Genomic DNA, 20,495 nt, shown 5'->3' on the forward strand with positions numbered 1-20,495 from the left:
CCACACAGCTTCTCTTCTCAGGGCCTTCCTCTCAGAGCTGCACAGAGGAGGACTCTGGGACATACGGCCTCCCGCCTCACAAGGCTCATGACAAAACCCAGCAGAACCAGCCGGACACTAGCTTTCCACTTCAAGCCACAAGGTTTCTCTTTTTTTTTTTTTTAAGTGTATGTATTTACTTTGAGAGAGAGAGAGAGAGAGAGAGAGAGCGCTATCAGCGCAGAGCCTGACACGAGGCTCAATCCCACGAACCGCAAGCTCATGACCTGAGAGCCGAAATCAAGAGTGGTGCGCTTAACCCACTGAGCCACCCAGGCACCCCCAACAGTTACTCTTTGTAACACAACAGGTCATGACTGATAAACAACTGAGACCAAAGGCGATGAGCGAAGGTCAAACTACAAACACAATCAGAGGAGACTGTCCTCCTCCAGTATCCTTGCACGTTTACTAACGTCCATGGGGAACACAGGTGGGCACACAGCAGCAACAGCACACGTGGAGACACAATTTTCAATAAGAGAGACCGCAAGAAGGGGCAGGGCGGAGTCGGCGAGTTCTAGTCTCTGCACCAGAGGACGAGATACACGTACAGACCACTGATCAGCCCTGGGTCCAGAAGACATCGTCGTGGAAATGAGACACATTTTATAGAACTGTACAGTCTTTTCATGTCTGAGATAGCAAAATATATTTCATACAGAAACTGGAGATGTTCAGGAATGTTTTATCTTGGGTGTTCATATCAGCAGCATGCAGTGGAAATAAACACAACAGAGATCCCTATTACAGACGAGGCACTTCTGAGGCACGAGCAAATTTATAACAAAAACTGCCGTCCAGCCCTGACGCTTTATGTACAAAATAAATGAGGTGCTATGCCTGAAGGTTCTCCAACATTCTTTAAATTTTTTTTTCAACGTTTATTTATTTTTGGGACAGAGAGAGACAGAGCATGAACGGGGGAGGGGCAGAGAGAGAGGGAGACACAGAATCGGAAACAGGCTCCAGGCTCTGAGCCATCAGCCCAGAGCCTGACGCGGGGCTCGAACTCACGGACCGCGAGATCGTGACCCGGCTGAAGTCGGACGCTTAACCGACTGCGCCACCCAGGTGCCCCTCCAACATCCTTTACACTCGTACATCACATTTCTTGCCCGTGTGTCTGACTGGACTTACAATAAGATATAAGGGAAAACAGCGTGATTGTGTATTCAGGGTTTCTCCCCAGTGTGCATCTTCACGTGCGCCCGCAGGTTTGTGGGGTACCTGAAGGCCTTCCCACAGTGCGGACATTCGTAGGGTCTCTCCCCCGTGTGTGTCCTCACGTGCGCCCGCAGATTTGCGGGATACCTGAAGGCCTTCCCGCACTGCTGGCATTCGTAGGGTCTCTCCCCCGTGTGCGTCCTCACGTGGACCCGCAGGTTTGCGGGACACCTGTAGGCCTTCCCACACTGCTGGCACTCGTAAGGTCTCTCTCCCGTGTGCGTCCTCACATGAGCGCGCAGGTTCACGGGATACCAGAAGGCCTTCCCACACTCCTTACACTCGTAGGGTTTCACTCCGTTGTGCTTTCTCGCATGTACTTGCAGGGAGGAGTGACAACTGAAGGCTTTCCCACAGTGCGGACATTCGTAAGGTCTCTCCTCCGTGTGGGTCTTGACGTGCGCCCGCAGGTTCGCGGGATACCAGAAGGCTTTGCCGCACTGCTGGCACTCGTAGGGCTTCTCTTCACGGTGCGTTCTCACGTGCTTCTGCAAGGACGAGGACCAACGGAAGGCCTTCCCGCACTGCGTACACTCGTAACGTTTCTCCAAACTGTGTGCCCTCACGTGACCTTGGAGGGAGGAGTGACGCGTGAAGGCTTTCCCACACTGCTGGCATTCAAAGGGTCTCTCCCCCGTGTGCGACCTCACGTGTTCCTGAAGCGACGTGGAACTACTGTATGCTTTCCCACACTCCTTACACACATAGGGTTTCACCCCACTGTGCATCCTCACGTGCCTCTGGAAGTATCGGGGGTGTCTGAAAGCCTTCCCACACTCCTTACACTCATAGGGCCTCTCTTCGCTGTGCGTCCTCACGTGCTCCCGGAGGGATAAGGAACAACTGTAGGCTTTCTCGCATAACGTACATTCATAGGGCTTCACCCCACTGTGCGTTCTCACGTGTCGTCGAAAATATTTGGGACAACTGAAGGCTTTCCCACACTGCTGACACAGATAAGGTCTCTCTCCAGTGTGCGTCATCAGGTGTCCCTGCAGGGATGCAGGGTACTTGAATGTCTTGCCACACTCCTTACATTCATAGCGTTTCTCTCCAGTGTGTGATCTCATGTGTTCTCGAAAATATGAGAGGCAACTGTAGGTTTTCCCACACTCCATACATTCATAGGGTCTCTCCCCCGTGTGAGTTCTCACATGACGTGTAAGGTAGGAGTGATACAAGAAGGTTTTCCCACACACATCACACGCGTGGACACTCTGTCCACAGGGACCTCGCACATGACCCTGAAAGGAAGACGTGCAAGTGAAAGCTTTTCCACATTTCTTGCACTCTAGGGATATTTTACTACTGAGACTCTTCGCGTATGCGTCAGATGCTCTCCCAGCGTCCTGACCTTCATAGGGTTTCTCTACAAGGTCTGCGTCCACGTGAGTGCTGAGGCTCGAGACAGAGCTGCAGGCTGGGCCACACTCCTCACCAGGACTAGGTTTGAGTCCTGGGTGAGATCTTCGCAGTTTCTCAAGGAAGGAACCATCTGCGAAGGCTTCTCTACACTTAGCACATTCACAGGATTTGCCTCCAGTGGGACACCCCTCATGCACAGTAAGACTTGTGATCGGGTTCAGGGTTTCTCCACATGGATCTCCTTCAATACGTTCACAGACACTCTCCACCAAAGGACTTCTGTTCAAAATAGGAAGGCACACGGTTAGGGGATGACGCTTGTAAGTGATCTCTTTATTAATGACCTATTGATGTTTGTTAATGATTATCGGATTACTAGTACCCATTTTCAAGGAATGGGCATGTTGGTGGTACCGTCTAGACTGCTGTAAAGTGGAAGAAATTACGTGCTCAGGAGAAGGGCCCAGAAATGCCGTCAGGATTTCTTACATGTGGGTTCTCCCGATAAACGTTTTGAACTCAATTATGTTTCTGATGATCAATATCTATATCACATTTATGAAGATATTATATTGTATAATTCCAACTACACAATTATGGGGCTAGGTTTATACTTTTTCTTTTAATTCCAAGTTAGTCGATCAATCTGGGAAGATCCCCCTTTCTCCTACGGGGAGAGGCACTCACCTCAAACGCCTCTCCTGGGATTGGGACTGATCACCAATGTTATGAAACACCGGGTTTTCTCGAAAAAGAGCCCAGGGATCATTTCTTGTAAATCTTACTATTTTCTCTTCACTGGATAGTTCATTCTCCAAAATATTCAGCTGAGTCCTTGATCCACAAGTTTTAACTTGAGTGCAACAATCTGCAAGAATCGGGAGCATAATTTAAATTCTTGGGAATGATCTGATGTGTAAAGCTAAGAAAACAGACCATATGCAGATTTCTATTTATATACTGATCCCAAATGTGAATGAAGTTCATCAGAATGAATGGACAGGTGACCAAAGGAAAATTCTCAGGACCCTAGTGATTTGGGGCTTTGGCAATAATGGGAAAAGTGTGTAAAATGGAAGCCCATTCACTTAGAAATACTTCAAAATAGATGGTGACTAACGTGGAAATAGGTATTATCAGAAAAGCAAAGTAGGGGGCGCCTGGGTGGCTCAGTCGGTTGAGTGTCCGACTCTTCGTTTCGGCTGAGGTCATGATCTTGAGGTCCTGAGATTGAGCCCCATGTTGGACGCCTTGTTGAACCTGGAGCCTGCTGGGGATTCTCTCTCCCTCTGTCTCTCTGCCCCGCCCCCCCCACACTCATGTTCACGCTCTCTCTCTCAAAATAAATACATATTAAAAGGACAAAAAAGAAAAAAGAAAATTAAAGAAAAGAAGGAACTGGGCAAGATACACACATCCACACGCTACCTGTGTAAGAGGTTCACCACATGCATGAGGATGGATGAAAAGTCCAACAGGAAAGCCAGGTAAATGACAACCATCACCCTTCTCAAACAAAGACTGAGTCTTGTTTCTAATGGGTATCTCCAAATGCCATTCTTTTCTCCAGAACCTGGTCCAAACGAGGGTTGCTGGACTGTTCCGAAGGCACAGAGGCCCTCAGTGAAGCCCGCCTGCACTGTCCCAGCTGCCATTGGGAGGGTGGGTGGTGTGTGTGGCTGCTGGTCCTGCCCCTGGAGGACAGCTCGGCAGGAGGGAGGATTTGAAGAGCCAACAAGCAATCTGGAAGACGGGCTGTTTAATTTGGTCTTCAAAGTCACCGAAGATGACGAAGTGTGAGTTTAACTGCAGGATGATTACCATGACACAGGTGTATTAACCAGTGTATCTTCCACAGAGCAGCACTCTCTGCCCCAGAGCAACACTGGAGACCATCCTCACACTGATAAAATTAGAGAGTCTCAGACTTTGATTAACAGCAACAAAACTTTGTGTTCCTGGAAAAGGTATGTGACTCCAGGTAGGCTCCATGAAGGCTTGGACCGTGTCTGTCTCTTCTCCAACGTACTCCCATTCCTCGGCCCCAGCAAAATCGGACAATTGTAAGAAACATCTCTTCCCTAAAAGACTAGTGAAGGTATGGAGCCATCCTTACCCACTGCGGCCAGGTTCCTGCAGGTCTCCAGCATCACATCTCTGTAGAGCTTCCTCTGACCTCGATCCAACAAAGCCCACTCTTCCGGGGTGAAGTACACAGCCACATCCTCAAAGACCACAGAGGCCTGAAACATACCACACACTCTATTGCAGCAAAGCTCCATCATCATCCATGTGTGTGGGAGGATGAAGGGTGACAGGCAGGGAGCTGCACTCCATTCCTAGGACCCCTGAGTCACAACAGAGGGTGATGACAAGAGCTGACATGGACTTACACGCACCCAATTTACTGGGTTATTTACACTGAGACACATCTGAGCAGACCAGCACTGTACAGACTGAAAAGTGAGATATTCACTCGGACAACACACAAATCAGAGGACACACGTTTGGCTTGCTCAAAGACGATTATGTGTCATCAGCTCCAAGAACTGGAACCAGAATATCAGGATGCTGTGGACACTCAGATTCCAGGGCTGCTTGATGTGAGGAGCTCTCGCCCTGGAAGGAACAAGGGCAAGACGCCTGGTGGAGTCCCCTCTCTTCCGACAGAGGCAGACATGACCCTTTCCGCGGATTAGGTGGACTGTGGGCATGGGCAAAGGCCAGGGCCTGGGTGCCTGGCACACCTAGTGTGCAAAACGAGTTCTGGATGCTGAAGAAACTTGGGCGTAAGCAGGGCCTCTGACCCAGTGCCCAGAAGTCGAGGAAAAGGGCACCAGAAGGAACAGTCCCTGAAGGATTGATGGGGACAGATCCAGAGATAGCTTTAACAGAGAAAAAAAAAAAAAAAAAAAAAAACCAAGGCTAATTCATAACTTTAGAGGAATAAGGGTTGACACCACGCTCGTGAAACACAGAGTAAAAAAATTCTTTTTTTAAAACATCAGAGATTGCTTAAGCAAAAACTATGTTCTCAAAACTTAATGAGAGAAAAAAAAAAAAAAAACCAACCATATCACCTAGAAGAAAGGAAATTCTACTTCAACTGTAGTTGTAACCAGGGTTTGCATATCACACACCTGTTAAGTCTTATATTTCAAACATTTCAAAAGTGACAACCATAAAAAATAAGAGACAACAATATAAAGAAAAATAATATGATTAAATAATGGGTAAAGAAAGTGAGTGGACACTTCTCCAAAGATATACAAATGGAAAACAGGTCATGAAAAGATGCTGGACATTCGTCACGCGGGACACGCACCTCGAACTACCAGCAGAGGCCCCTTCGCACCCACCACACTGGCTATAAAGACGCCCCAGGAAGCGCCGGCGAGGACGTGAGCAGGGCGCATTCTCCTTCATTTATCCTGCTGCCGATGTAAGCGGGGGCGGCCGCTTTGGAAGAGTCTGGTGGACCCCCAACACGAGCAACGTGGAGTTCCCACCCAACACGGCAGGTCCGCTCCTCGTAGCCACCTGCCCCAGACCCGGGAGGACGCGCGCCATCACACACACGCGTGCGCACGCGCTCTGCTCTCCGCCGCACGACTCCCGATCGCCCGCGGTGAAAACCACCCAGAAGCCGGGCACCTCTTCCAGGCTGAGTAAAGGCGACACGACTGAAGTGGAGTCAGGAGTCCACAGGGGAAGCTCCCCAACCTGCCGCTCAGGGCCAAGGGCAGACACAACACGGAGAGACGCACCTGCACACCCGTAATGCATCACTGCCCGTGCAGGAGGAAGGAAGATGATTTCCTGGGGTGGCAACAGCCCAGCCAATGAGAGACGGTCGCAGCCCAGCCAATGAGAGACAGTCACAACCCAGCCAATGTGAGGCAACCACGGCTCAGCCAGTGAGAGAGTCACATCTCAGCCAATGAGAGACGACCACAGTCCAGCCAATGAGAAGCCACTACACATGGAAACCCCAGTTTGCTCAAAAGGACTTCGTGTTTGGGACAGCCCCTCCCAACGGCCCCCTCTCCTCTACAAAAGAGTGTTCCTCCCTTTCTTTTCCAGATTTTCCTGTTCTTTTCCTGGGGCTTCACACGTCCCAAATCATAATTCTCTGCTATTCCCAGACAAGCCATATTTGGGTTTATTTTTAAGGTCAACAGTGCATCACGATCAGCCTTGTTCATGACAATTAAAATCAACTCGTTCTCTTTAAAGAAAATTGTCCACCTGTAGATACAGAATCCACCCAGGTAGCATCTAAGTCTATGTTTATTAAAGGGCAGAGCCAGTGGGGCGCCTGGGTGGCTCAGTCGGTTGGGCGGCCGACTTCGGCTCAGGTCATGATCTCGCGGTCCGTGAGTTCGAGCCCCGCGTCGGGCTCTGTGCTGACAGCTCAGAGCCTGGAGCCTGTTTCAGATTCTGTGTCTCCCTCTCTCTGACCCTCCCCCGTTCATGCTTTGTCTCTCTCTGTCTCAAACATAAATAAACGTTAAAAAATTTTTTTTAAAAATAAAATAAATAAAATATATAAAATAAAATAAAGGGCAGAGCCAGTTATCTTTCCCTTTTCACTAAGAGGACCGGGATAGAATGGTAAAATATGTCCACTGCAGATTTAGTTTGGCAAATGGCTCACACACATCCTAGATGAGTTACAAAAATACCACTAAAATTCTTTGTTTTGATTTACTGGTTTATTTTTATTATTTAAATTTTTTTTTAATTTTTTTTTCAACGTTTATTTATTTTTGGGACAGAGAGAGACAGAGCATGAACGGGGGAGGGGCTGAGAGAGAGGGAGACACAGAATCGGAAACAGGCTCCAGGCTCTGAGCCATCAGCCCAGAGCCCGACGCGGGGCTCGAACTCACGGACCGCGAGATCGTGACCTGGCTGAAGTCGGACGCTTAACCGACTGCGCCACCCAGGCGCCCCTAAAAAATTTTTTTAATGTTTACTTATTTTTAAGAGAGTGAGCATGAGCAGGGGAGGGGCAGAGAGAGACAGGGAGACCCAAAATCCGAAGCAGGCCCCAGGCTCTGAGGTGTCAGCACAGAGCCTGGTGCAGGGCTTGAACCCACGAACCATGAGATCATGACCTAAGCCAAAGTCAGACGCTTAACCAACTGAGCCACCCAGGCGCCCCATTACTTATTTTTTGAAGTAGAGTCCATGCCCAAGTGGGGCTTGAACTCATGACTCTGAGATCAAGAATAGCACGCTCTACCAACGAAGCCACCCAGGTGCCCCAAAACCACTAAAATTCTTGATTTCCCATTCTGGCAATGCAGGTTCCTAAATAAACCCAGAAACTAACTAGGTTCTCCTATTCTTGCAAAGGGCCAGGACACTGGAAAAAAGACCACTTGCTACCAGTTTAAGTGCTCCCATACCTGCATCCCTCCAGCCGGCCTTTCCAACGTCCTCCGTCCTCATCCCCAGTGACGGGGCTCGAGGGAACCACAGGGACTCTTCCCAATCCTCCCTCATAAGCAGCTCAGAGAAACCGTTCTCCACATCGGGAATGAATCTCTGTCCTTGTTGACTGGAGAGCTACATTCTTGGTGCCCAACCCCTTGCTGTAAAGTAGCCTCTGCCTGGAAGGCCTAAAACAGTTCCAATGGTGGGGCGGGGCGGGGGGAGGCAGCATCTCTAGTGAACGTTAACAGGTTTCTGTCTCTGAACCCACTCCCCTTTGTCTAGACCCTTTGAGAGATAGTTCCTACACCCCTATTCGACAGAGGAAATAATTCCAAAATCTGAAAACAGTAATCGAAATAGCCAACCAAAGGAAATACGTGGCCATTCCACATCTTTTATCCGCTCTATCTCTGACGCACTGTAATGGACCTGGGGTCACTGATCATTTGTCTCTGTTGGATTCCCTACCCTCCTCTTCCTGGGCAAAATCCTTAAGCGATATTGGCAGAATCCACAGTGTATCTCCCATCAAGATGAAAATAGATCTTTCAAAGGACCTCCTTGCAATTAATCAATACCTATAAATAAAGAAACTCTTGGGGTGCCTGGGTGGCTCTGCTGGTTAAGTGCCTGACTCGATTTCAGCTGAGGTCATGATCTCACAGTTCGTGAGTTCGCCCTCCACGTTGGCTTCACCCTGACAGCGCGGAGCCTGCTTGGGATTCTCTCTCTCCTTCTCTCTCTACCTCTCCCCACCCCCCTCCCCTGTGCGCACCTGTTCCCTCTCTCTCTTTCAAGATAAATAAACATTAAAAACATTTTTTTATTAAAAGAAAAAAGCTCTTTAAGGCATCAGACCCATAATAGAACATTACAAGCCTCAGAGGCCCATCATCCTCTACACTAATCCCTGTAATGACCTGTTTTTACTGGTGTGAAAACCCAACAGCTAAAGATGGAGGTTTGTCTGGAACCTCTGAGCAACATATGCCATTGTTAACCCTCGGTACCCTGTGCTTCCTAACCCCCATAAACTACCGACCCAGTTCCTACTGTATGCAAATTCCAGGAGGAATACATGGCTCCCAGTTTTTATCAATAGAATAAAAAATTTGGAGGTGCCTGGGTGGCTCAGTTAAGCGTCCGACTTCGGCTCAGGTCATGATCTCACGGTTCGTTGAGTTCAAGCCCCTCATTGGGGTCTGTGCTGACAGCTCAGAGCCCAGAGCCGGCTTCGGATTCTGTGTCTCTCTCTCTGTCTCTGTACCTACCCCACTTGTACTCTGTCTCTCAAAAATGAATTAATGTTAAATTTTTTTTTTTTTTTCCCTGAGCCTGAAAACTGCCAATATTCGATTAGCTGCTTTCAGATCTAGGGTCCTGGTTCAGAACCATCACACAATTTGGAATTCCCACGTCACTTCTGCTTTCCCAGTTGTTAGGTGCCAAAACGTTATAAAAGTGACATACCCATGAGGAGATAATCTCCAGCGCTTACTCTCTTCATAAATAGGGACTGGAGATGAGAAGTGCCTGACACTGCTCCCCTCTAATCTTTCTTGTTACTCAAATGTCACCTTAACGAGTTTCCATCTGCTATGTGGTTTCCCTATGACGTGGGACATGACGATCAGGAAAGATCCTTCGTGGCACCAAGGAACAAAACCACTACATATGGAAAACTGACTCTTAATGATGCATTTAAGAAAGGGTCTCCATCAAAAGGGAAAATTGTGAGAATTAATACAGGGAAACCTTGTTAAGAATGGAGTCAGGAGGCCAGCAGGTGGAGTTCTGACACCCTACCACTCATGGTCAACTGCAGACCCAACAACAAGAGGAGGACCCTGCGGTTACAAGTGGGTATCACTTTACTAGAGCAACAGGAGGAAGATTATTTCCCGGTGTGGTGACAGCCCAGCCAATGAGAGAGTCACAGCCCAGCCAATGAGAAGCCGCAATACTTCCGCGTCCAGCTTGCTCCAATGGACTTTTTGTTTACAACGTCCCCCTGCCAAATTCCCGGTTTCCTCTATAAAAGAGCCTCCCCTCTCCTCTGCTCTCTGGCTTGCCTTTGGTCTCGTTGTAGCCTGCTTTTCCGAGTTGCAATTCTCACCTGTTCCAGGATGAACCCATTTTTGCTGGTAAAATTAATGATAGTTTTACTTTGAAGGTTAACAACCCATTTCAAAATGACCACTGTGTATTCAAACAATGGGATATTATTCAGAAATGCGCACAACAAAGTACTGATCCAGGTACTGATTCACAAAATCAATGAACCTCAAGAACATTAACAAACTTCACACCGACGACACAGAGCAGGATATCATTTATACGGAAATGTACAGACTCAGCAAATCAATAGAGAGAAAGATTAAGAAATTGTCTAGAACCCAGGGTAGGGATACACTGGAATGGAGATGACCGCCCACTGATGCAAATTATCTTTATGGAGTGATTAAAATGTTTTAAAATGAGAAAGTGAGAATGGTTGAACAGTTCTGTAACTGCAATAAATGCCACCGAATTTCTACTTTAAGCAGATAATCTTCATGGTACGGAACCTACACCTCCATGAAAGCTGTTTTTAAAAAGTCATAGAAGCTAAAAATATATCCTTCTTCATCTTTTGGCATTTGTAATCAAAAACAATAGAAATCAGGCAAATTAAAGGAAGTATGAAAAAGAAACAAAATGACAGTTTCGGAGATTAAGCAGATTGAGGAGATACTACAGGTGTTTTAGAACAGAAGAAAAGGAACGAATGTGTACCAACTGGTAACATACCTGAGATGATGCAAGGGAACAGAGGAGGACGTCCTTGGTCATTAAAGAAATGAATTCCGTAGATTCAACTACCCTCCACACTCTAAATGCAAACCTCAAACACTGCGTGAGCCAAGCACCAAGTATTTTAACATTTGTGATTCCCAACTGTAGAAAGGAATCACAGGGCATTACCAACACAGGAAAAGAATAATTTAAATAGTATTAAAACGCAACATGCATACAGGCTAATACTTTTTTCTTAATTCTTTTTTAGTGTTTATTTTTTTTTATTTTTTTTTCAACGTTTATTTATTTTTGGGACAGAGAGAGACAGAGCATGAACGGGGGAGGGGCAGAGAGAGAGGGAGACACAGAATGGGAAACAGGCTCCAGGCTCTGAGCCATCAGCCCAGAGCCCGACGCGGGGCTCGAACTCCCGGACCGCGAGATCGTGACCTGGCTGAAGTCGGACGCTTAACCGACTGCGCCACCCAGGCGCCCCTTTTTTTTTATTTTTAAGAGAGAGTGCGAGCGGGGTAGGAGCAGAGAGAGAGGGAGACACAAAATCCGAAGCAGGTTCCAGGCTCCGAGCTGGCAGCACAGAGCCCGACGCGGGGCTGGAATTCGTGAACCGCAAGATCATGACCTGAGCTGAAGTCAGAGGCTTAGCCAACTGAGCCTCCCAGGCGCCCAAGACTGAAGTCTTTTTAGAAGGAAACCTTATACATAAATGTAGAAATAACATTTGACAGCAAAACCAAGGCTATTTTATTCCAGAAATGCAACACGGATTAAACACGGATTCTTCAAGAAGTACAGCTTATGGCACTAATGGAAAAAAAGACAAACAAACCACAGGCTTCCAATCCATACAGGCTGAGGACACGCCTGCCTCATGTCATCACACATGAGTGACGACTGGCTTACAAACCACATGGAAACATGCACCGTCAGAAAACCATGCTGTCCACACTAAACCTAGAGCCGACTCCCTATTTGGTGGTGAAATGGGAGATCGGGAACGAGTTGCTGAGGATGCATATGTACACGCCTGTGAGGGCTCAGCCAGCGCTGCAACCGAAAACAAGGAATTGGTGGGGGCGGCCGGGGGGCTCAGTCGGTTAAGTGTCCGACTCTTGATTTCGGCTCAGGTCATGATCTCGCCGTTCATGGGTTGGATCCCCACGTTCAGGCTTTCTGCTGTCAGTGCGGAGCCTGCTTCGGGTCCTCTGTCTCCCTCTCTCTCTGCCCCTCATGCTCTCTCTCTCTCAAAAATCAAACATTAAAAAAAAAAAATAAATCTGCCAAATGCATTTGAGGAGAAGGGCTGGTTCCCATTTAAAACCTGTCCCCGCTGCATGTACCAGGATGGGAACGAAAGGTGCCTTCACAGGTTACTTTGCATGGTTGGAGACAAAGAGTTTAATAAGTCCCTCTTTATCTCCTCCTCCGCACTTTTAGCTGTTAGATAAGTGAGGTTTTCTAAATGGATTCACATGAAACCACATTTCAAGTCTTATTTCTTGTCTGAGTCTTTTCAACCATCCAAATGTGCTTCTCACCTGGAGCTACCGGTAATGATAGACGTAGAAATCTCTCTACTGCTCAAGTGCAGTACACGCTTGATGTTTTATAATCGTTTAGAGAGCAAACTAACAATGTAGTTTCACCTAAGGAGAATATTGTAACCGAAAAGCATTTTTTCCTTTACTCCTAACTCAAATGAGTGTGTAGCTCGCGCCCGAAAAGAATAGAAAGATTATCACAGAAACGGATTTTTAGTTTGCAGGAGGCAAACTCATAAAAATGAATCTCAGGGTACAATGAGTCACTAGAAGCGAGCAGTGGAAAATTAAGTGTTAAAAAGACTTTCTAACATTAGCCTTTATAACTGCTATTAAACTAATTTTCCTTAAGTCCTAAAATATGTCTCATGAAGCGTATAAAGTAACTTAATGGAAAACCTACAAAACGTCATTCAGCGACACCACAACACAATGAAATAAATGAAGAGATGCTGTGTGTCTTCCAAAATGAGACCATAATATCAACTCTCCCAAAACATCAAGAGATTTAAAAAAAAAATCCCATTAAATCTGCAATCAGGTTTGTCTGTGGCTTTGCTATGGGATTTATTTCTGTTCTCTTTGAACTTAAGATTTTGTTTTAAGTCATCTCTCTGTCCAACGTGCAACTCCAACTTACAACCCCAAGATCAAGAGTCACATGCTCTACTGACTGAGCCAGTCAGGCGCCCCAAAGGACACTATTTCTCATATTGAAATGTAACACAAATTTCTCAGAATACGGGAGATATGTTACAGAACTGGTGGGATTTTGCCCAATAGAAATCAGTTTTTGAAGTACGTGAATATGAACACATGAGAAAACTCTGTTTAGAATCGAGTGGGGAAACCAGCAGGGGAAGCTCTCAAGCCCTACACCTCACCATCAAGAACAGGACTTTGCAAGTCTACATGAGGTATATTACTGTCCCAGGAGTAGGAAGGAAGGGTTTTCCTGCCCTGGCAACAGTCCAGCCAATGAGAGACAATCACAGTCCAGCCAATGAGAAGCCACTACACCTGGATTCCCGTAGTTTGCTCCAATCGTTGTTTAGTTTCCCACAGCCCCTCCCAATGTCCCCTCTCCTCTAGAAAAGAGCTTTCCTCCCTTTGTTCTTCCGTTTCTTCTCCAGACTTGCCTGTGGTTTTGCTGGGGCTGGCGTGTCCCAAATTATAATTCTCTGCTATTCCCAGGCAATTCCATTTTCGCTGAAAAATAACTGGCAGTTTTAATTTTTTTAATTTTTTTTTTTTTTTGAGAGAGAGAGAGAGTATACGCAGGGGAGGGGGGAGAGGGAGACACAGAATCCAAAGCAGGTTCCAGGCTCTGAGCTGTCAGCACAGAGCCCAACAGGGTGCCAAACCCTTGAACCACGAGATCACGATCTGAGTTCAACAGACTGAGCCACCAAGGCACCCCTGACGGTTTCATTGTTAAGGTTAACGTTAGTGATCCCAGAGAAGACCCCAACCAATCCAGGCTGGCGAGCAAACAGGTGCAGGTCCCACAGAGCCCAATGAGCTCTTTTCTCCCCAACCCTGAAGCGGAGGTTAAGTTTTGTGCTGGGATCAGAGCCCCACTCCCTGGGTCTGCGCTCTCCTGTGTCTGTGCTCTCGGGGGATTATTCGGAACCTGTTTTAGGGGCTTGTCCTTTCTCAGAGAACTCATTTTTGTTCCGACTACTTTCCAGAACTGGACTGTTCCTCTTGGAACCATGCCTGTTGGAAATGCGCTGGCCCTTCGTCTGATTTCTTCTGGAACAAGGCTACTCCTGTAGAGACCAGTGTCTATAAACTTTTTTTCTGGTCTAGAGAAAACTACCAAGAAATGGATTCCAGTTATCAAAGCGCATGGAGGGGGGACCCAACTGGGACCCTGGCCAATCTTAGGTTTAAAAACCATGGTGCATCCTCGTGCATTTCTAACAAAATGAGCAACTGAACAAATATAATTTACAACTACAAGGGCCTTTATGGGGAACTTTCGATCTCCCCAAACTTGTTTTATTGAATATTGTTAGGGAAAAAAATTAAAAATTAAGAAGTTAGGAAAGAAGAAAAGGAAGGAAAAGAAAAGGAAAGAAAAGAGAAAAGGAAAAGAAAAAAATTAGGAAGTCATGAATCCAGCAAACTGAATTTGATACAGATTTTATTCAGCACCTCGAGACTTGCAAATATTTTCAGGATCTAAGTGTACCTCTTTGCAAAAGACTATTTAAATTGAACCAAGGCAAACAACTGAAATATGACAAATGGCTTCCGAAGGGTCTTTCTCTCCTGCCCTGGCTTCACTCTACACCCAGGACCTGCCTCCAACCACTTCCCTCGACATGCTCTGAACTTCCCTTTTCTTCTGAACCTGCCCTTGATCCCTCCTTACCTCAACCTGTTAACCCAGCCTCTTTAAGGTAAAGCATCTCAAGATTTGAAACGCCATGTTTCTCATGTTCCCTGGACTAAGGCAGAAGTTTCCAGAAGTGCCCGGGAACGCCCATAAGCTTGCTGAAGAACATAACACAGCTATTCAACTCACCAACATGGTTTCCCAGATTTAGATCAATCAGTCCACATGCGTGTTGCTGGGGCCCAGGCCACACATGGGATGAAACTAACCCGAGAGAGACAGACGCCCATTTCTGGAAAGATGCTTATGACACTGGCTGAAAATCCCCGCCAAGCAATTAAGGTACCTTTTTTTTTTTTTTTTTAGTTTTTTTTTATTTGCAAGTAGTCTCTACACCCAATGTGGGGGCTTGAACCTACAGCTCTGAAATCAAGAGCCACACACTCCAACAAGTGAACCAGCCAGGTGTCCCAACAGTAGCTTTTCCAAAGACTGGACGAACACAAAATTCAGGTTTCCACTCAAAAGCCTGATGAATCTGTACGTGGCTATTACAATGGACTCCAACTGGTCTTTTTTTTTTTTTAATTAATTAATTTTATTTTTAAATTTACACCCAAGTTAGTTACCATATAGTGCTATAATGATTTCTAGAGCAGATTCCAGTGATTCATCCCCTACGTATATCACCCAGTGCTCATCCCAGCAAGTGTCCTCCCTAATGCCCCTCGTCCATTTAGCCCATCTCACCCACCCACAACTGCCCCAGCAACCCTCAGTCTGTTCTCTGTATTTAAGAGCCTCTTATGTTTTGTCCCCTTTCTTGTTTTTATATTACCTTTGCGTCCTTTCCTTTATGTTCATCTGTTTTGTATCTTTCATTCCTTATAGGAGTGAAGTCATAGGATATTTGTCTTTCTCTGATTAATTTCGCTTAGCATAATACCCTCCAGTTCCATCCAGGTAGTTGCAAATGGCAAGATTTCATTCTTTTTGATTGCCGACTAATACTCTATCGTGCATATATACCACATCTTTATCCATCTGTCCATCGATGGACATTTGGGCTCTTTCCATACTTTGGCTCTTGTCGATAGTGCTGCTATCAACATGGGGGTGCATGTGCCCCTTTGAAACAGCACACCTGTATCCCCTGGATAAATACCTAGCAGCGCAATTGTTGGATCACAGGGCAGTGCTATTTTTAACTTTGAGGAACCTCCATACTGTTTCCCAGAGTGGCCGCACCAGTTTGCATTCCCACCAGCAGTGCAAAAGGGTTCCTCTTCCTCCGCATCTTCGCCAACATCTGTTGTTGCCCGAGTTGTTTATTTTAGACTTCTGGTCTTTCTTCACATGTGGAATCCACCAGGCAGCATTTAATGGGCTGGACTGGAATCTTTCTTTTTAGTTAAAAGCACCAGGATGGGCTGGGAAACCTCGTGCCCTGCATATTTAGTTATTTTGACAAACTAGGCCACTGACACCCCACGTGAAAGAAAGAGAGCTAAAATTCTTCATTTTCACCTCGGGCAACCGAAGCCTTCTTCTATAAGGGGCGCCTGGGTGGCTCAGTTGGTTGAGCATCCAGCTTCAGCTCAAGTCATGATTTCATGGTTTGTGGGTTTGAGCCCCGCGTCGGGTTCTGGGCTGACAGCTCAGAGCCTGGAGCCTGTTTCAGATTCTGTGTCTCCCTCTCTCTGCCCTCCCCCACTCACACTTTGTGTCTCTAAAAATAAACAAACATTAAAAAAAAAAAAAAAAACCACCAAATACCTCCTAGTTTGCACTATTATGGCCAACATCCAGGACATGTGAGGGAAGGTTATCAGCAGCCTGAATGCTCCAGGTGGGAGCCCTCCTCCCGGCCCCTCCCAAGCCCTCCTCATGCCCAACGGCTGGGCTCTAAGGACCACAGGGGCTCTGCCCCAAATTCCCTCTTGATCAGCTTGGAGAAACCACTCTCCAGATGGGGAGGGACTCTCTCTGTGCCGCCTGACACGGGACCTACACTGTGAAGCAGGTCCCGCCGCTGAGAGCTCACCGGGCTCCAACAGTGGGGTCTCTAATGAACCTGCCCAGGTTCCTGCCTCTGAACCTGCCCCCTTGTGTCTAGTCCCGTGTGACAGACACACCATTTTCACGTTAGTTCCTCCACCTCTAGTCATTCACTGCACGGATCCTCAGAAGGGATCACGCTAGAATTTCATTCTCCCACAAAGGGAAAGTAATTCTAGAACTGGATGAAGATACTCAAAATACCTAAACAGGGGATGAAATGCCCCTTGAACATCTTTTTTTTTTTTTTGGACAGGGGAGGAGCAGAGAGGGGGAGACACAGAATCCGAAGCAGGCCCCAAGCTCTGAGCTGTCAGCACAGAGCCCAACGCGGGGCTCGAACTCACAAACGGCGAGATCATAACCTGAGCTGATGTTAGATGCTCAACCACTCAACCGACTGAGCCACCCACGCACCCCTGAACATCTTTTATTTAACCCTTGGCACGCCATCATTCCCAACCTCCAACACTACTGACATCCATTCCCACGGAAAGCAGCTTTTTGATATAACTACCCTACGCAGTGCATTTTCATATTCCAGTAGGGATGACCAATGTGTCTGCTTTGATTTGAAAGAAACAGAAACACGCCAGGGCACTCACGCCCAGGGCGGCACAGGCTTTCTTGCTTTTCTTGAATCTCAAAAGCTGGTCTGGATGATGGAAAATTGTTGAAGGCTCTGCTCTCTGATGATATGTAGATGGTTTCGGTCTCTGCTCTCCTTCTCAGACCTCTTCCCAGGAAGCCCGAATCCACCTGTTACACCTTTTGGCCTTGAAAAGACAAAATGTCTCTAAAGAAATATCGCGGGTTGCTCAAACTCAGGATCGATACGTAGGGCGCCTGATCCTGGACCCACGTGAAACCCCTTGTGACTGCTTAGCATGGACACGGCACCTTCCGACTCCCCGTGCCAACAGGGAGCGCCTCTCACTGACGCACAGGTTCCATGCTTTACTGACGACTCTTATTTACAAATTGAAAATGGCAAATATCATGCTGGGGATGCGACTGCAAGTCCCTTGAGGTCACTGAGCAGCACTTTACCTTTGGGCTACTTCGGCTCAACACGCTGAACAACTGGCCCTTCCTCTGGCCTTGTACCTTCGCCAAGGGTAAAACCAGAAATGTTTATAAGGCCAGTCGCCATGCCTGTAAGGGAGCTCATGACCTTGGACTATTATAGAGACAAGATGTCCTGACCCACATGGGAACCAATTAAAAATGGCTCCTCTGTCCCAATTTGATGAGATGCCCTACTTGAACTGACTTCTCTGGCATTACGAAGGGTCCTGGCTCCGGATTTGACTCCCTGGAGGCCAACAGAAGCGATATTTGCTGATATTTTTTTCCAAACAAAAACAAACTCGAAAACAAAAAAAAAAAAAAAAGTGAAAAGCAACTCGAGAAAACCGAGAGGCACACCTCTGTCTTGGACCAAAGGGATGTTCTTCCCAAATAATACTTTAGAGAATTGCCAAGAGATATCCAACAACCGGCCCCATGAAGGATGAGCAATATTGGAAATGTAGTAACCGTGGCTTCAATAAAAAGGCACAACTCTGGTTTGGCCCAAATAACAATCTGGCCCCGCCAGAGATGCTCCAACAGCCAAAACTCACCACTACACATGCATGAAACCACTGGCCCGAAACAACACAATATGTTCAATCCCAAGACTCATAAACCCACAGAAAGCGCCTACTCCCTGGTCCCACCTGTCCACGCACAACCCAGGGAAGTCTGTTAACACGAGCGGATTTCACACAGCTCCCTCTCTCACAGACATGAATACGGTTTAGGCATGGCTCACGTGTTATCTCACGGGACAGAAGCCTTCTCTTGTAGATACCCCCCTGCTTATCCCGTGGCTGCAGTGCTGTGAGAACTTGCTATCCCTACCTGGGGAACACACCTCTAACGTCACAGGGATCCAGGAACCCAGTTTACCAGGCAGGTGCTTCAACAGGTCTGTTCTGTTCAGCCCGTTTTACACCTTTGCTGTGAGTACCGTGCCCCATACGCAGGCTCAGTTGAACACACTAATGGCACTGGTGACACTCAATGGACACACTGTGTAGAGACCCCCCGACACACACACACACACGCACACACACACACACAACCACCATGTCCGAAAGCACTGAGGTTGGTCCTTCGAAATCTCACATCCACCCTCCAGAGCCTTCAGCCTCCCACCCTGATATATCACAGCACGTCCAGTGCAGCGGCCGCTGCCCCTTTGACCCTCACGTAGAGGTCCATGTTGGAAAAGAGAGATCACCTGACAGTTTTATTTTTAAATTTTTTTTTCAACGTTTATTTATTTTCGAGACCGAGAGAGACAGAGCATGAACAGGGCAGGGGGAGAGAGAGAGGGAGACACAGAATCTGAAACAGGCTGCAGGCTCTGAGCGGTCAGCACAGAGCCCGACGTGGGGCTCGAACTCACGGGCCGTGAGATCATGACCTGAGCCGAAGTCAGACGCTTAACTGATCGAGCCACCCAGGCGCCCCAGTTTTATGTTTAAAGTCAACAGAATTAGGGGCACCTGGGTGGCTCAGTCAGTTGACCGTCTAACTTCAGCTCAGGCCATGATCTCCCAGTTTGCGGGTTTGAGCCCCGCATCGGGCGCTGAGCTGACAATGCAGAGCCTGCTTCAGATTCTGTCTCCCTCTCTCTCTGCCCCTCCCTTGCGCATGCACTCTCTCTAAAAAATAACAGTAAAAAAAATGTTCAAGTTATCAGTTATTAGAACACTTGGCATTAACAGGAAGAAAAACACCCTGATGGGCAAAGGGAATGTACAGATACGTGCCCCTGATTTAGGCTGGTGGATATACACCCAGCTTGTGCCCTAGGACAGCAGCAGAGACAGGGACACTGGGACACACGGGGCCAGGGAAGACTGGTTTTCTAAAGGGTAAAGAGAATCATCAGTGTCATGGACAGTAACTGAGTCCTGTGGATTTAACTGTCGTGGAAACAAGTGGAACACACAGAAAGTTCCAGCACGTATGATTATGACCTGAGCAACAGAGGAGTTTTCTCACAGAACAAAAGACGGTCGTCTACACAGGAAAAGACCGGGAAGTTCAAGTCTACTAACAACGCGAAGGATCCATCCACGCAGACAACACAGAGAAATGATACACCCTGACCTGGAGAAAACACAGCAGGCAGAAATGAAACAGACACATGTCCCCAGGACGTGAAGGAAACAGAAGATCAGGAAGCAGACCCGTGAGATACAGGAGACAACACGCTGGAAAGGCTTCCACAGAAGAGGGAACCCACACGTGAGAAATGCTCAGCCCTGGAGGAATCAGATAAACCAACGTGTGACGTCCAGGAGACCCCGTGTCACACGCTCGAGCTGGACGCCATGAAGTCGCAAGTGACGGGACCCAAAACCGACATGTGGTTCACACTCTGCACCCCGTTCCTGCTAACATGTAACTTACAAGCTACAATATGCAATGTCCCCCCAGCGCAAAGGACTTACGAGGCACTTACCCTGGAGACAAGACCACACTGCCGGCAGCAGCAAAGTCCACAAAAGGAAAACATGAACTGGAGACCCCCACGCCCCACCATCCCGGGACGGAGGGCTTCACCGGACACACTGAGCCGCAAGCACCCGCCCGAGAGACACAGACGAGCCCTGGGCAGCCACATC

At 47.5% G+C, this 20,495-nt stretch overlaps 1 protein-coding gene across 1 annotated transcript in view; it reads right to left on the reverse strand.

The window, feature by feature from the left end:
* Positions 1-426: 426 nt before the first annotated feature.
* LOC121021357 (zinc finger protein 77-like) overlaps positions 427-20,495 on the reverse strand; it is a 21,990-nt gene continuing 1,921 nt past the window's right edge. Inside the window, exons 2-5 of the mRNA XM_040461655.1 lie at positions 4,748-4,874; positions 3,319-3,499; positions 1,130-2,910; positions 427-901 (exon numbers count right to left, since the gene is read on the reverse strand). Of these exons, the coding sequence (XP_040317589.1) occupies positions 1,215-2,910; positions 3,319-3,499; positions 4,748-4,874 (2,004 nt within the window). The 3' untranslated portion in view covers positions 427-901; positions 1,130-1,214. The remainder of the gene's footprint in view (positions 902-1,129; positions 2,911-3,318; positions 3,500-4,747; positions 4,875-20,495) is intronic.

The sequence above is a fragment of the Herpailurus yagouaroundi genome, unplaced genomic scaffold (assembly GCF_014898765.1).
Source record: "Herpailurus yagouaroundi ecotype Mexico unplaced genomic scaffold, PumYag 295, whole genome shotgun sequence".
Classification (NCBI taxonomy): domain Eukaryota; kingdom Metazoa; phylum Chordata; class Mammalia; order Carnivora; family Felidae; genus Herpailurus; species Herpailurus yagouaroundi.